Here is a 399-nt window from a genome sequence, read left to right as displayed (position 1 = left end):
CTGCCGTGGAGACGCTGCTGCGGGTGCTGGTGCCGTGGCCCCACCTGGAGACGCGAACAGGACGCTTCGTGGTGGTGGAGCTGGTGGCCTGCAACGTGCTGCTGCCAGCTGTCAAGAAGATGTCTGATCCTGACTTGATCAACCTGCTGCTCATCGGGGCTTTCTCCAAGAAGCCCCGGGCTGAGAAGCCACCCCCTGCACCCCCAGTGCCTGACTGTTTGCCCTGCACAGTGCAGACGGATGCTGCCCGTGCTGGACTGCCCCCCTCCCCAAGAGCTATGGAGGTACCCAGGCAAGAGGCTGGGGCTGCGGGTGAGGAGGGAGAGGACTCAGCGAGCGGGTTGTGTCACACAGAGGAGCCCTTTCTCCGCCCCCGAGGCCTGGGCTCCCTCTTTCCTT

General features: G+C 64.7%; 1 protein-coding gene across 1 annotated transcript in view; it reads left to right on the top strand.

Moving 5' to 3' along the window:
• The window catches only part of SNX19 (sorting nexin 19), a gene marked incomplete at its 5' end in the record, with an annotated part of 19,580 nt that overhangs the window by 470 nt on the left and 18,711 nt on the right, over positions 1–399 (top strand). The window contains 1 exon segment of the mRNA XM_010140370.1: positions 1–378. This exon segment is cut by the window's left edge and continues 38 nt beyond it. Within this exon segment, the coding sequence (XP_010138672.1) occupies positions 1–378 (378 nt within the window).

Source organism: Buceros rhinoceros, unplaced genomic scaffold (assembly GCF_000710305.1).
Source record: "Buceros rhinoceros silvestris isolate BGI_N320 unplaced genomic scaffold, ASM71030v1 scaffold26907, whole genome shotgun sequence".
NCBI classification, from domain to species: Eukaryota; Metazoa; Chordata; class Aves; order Bucerotiformes; family Bucerotidae; genus Buceros; species Buceros rhinoceros.
The sequence above is the reverse complement of the archived record's forward strand: the minus strand, read 5'-3'. Positions and strand labels throughout refer to the sequence as shown.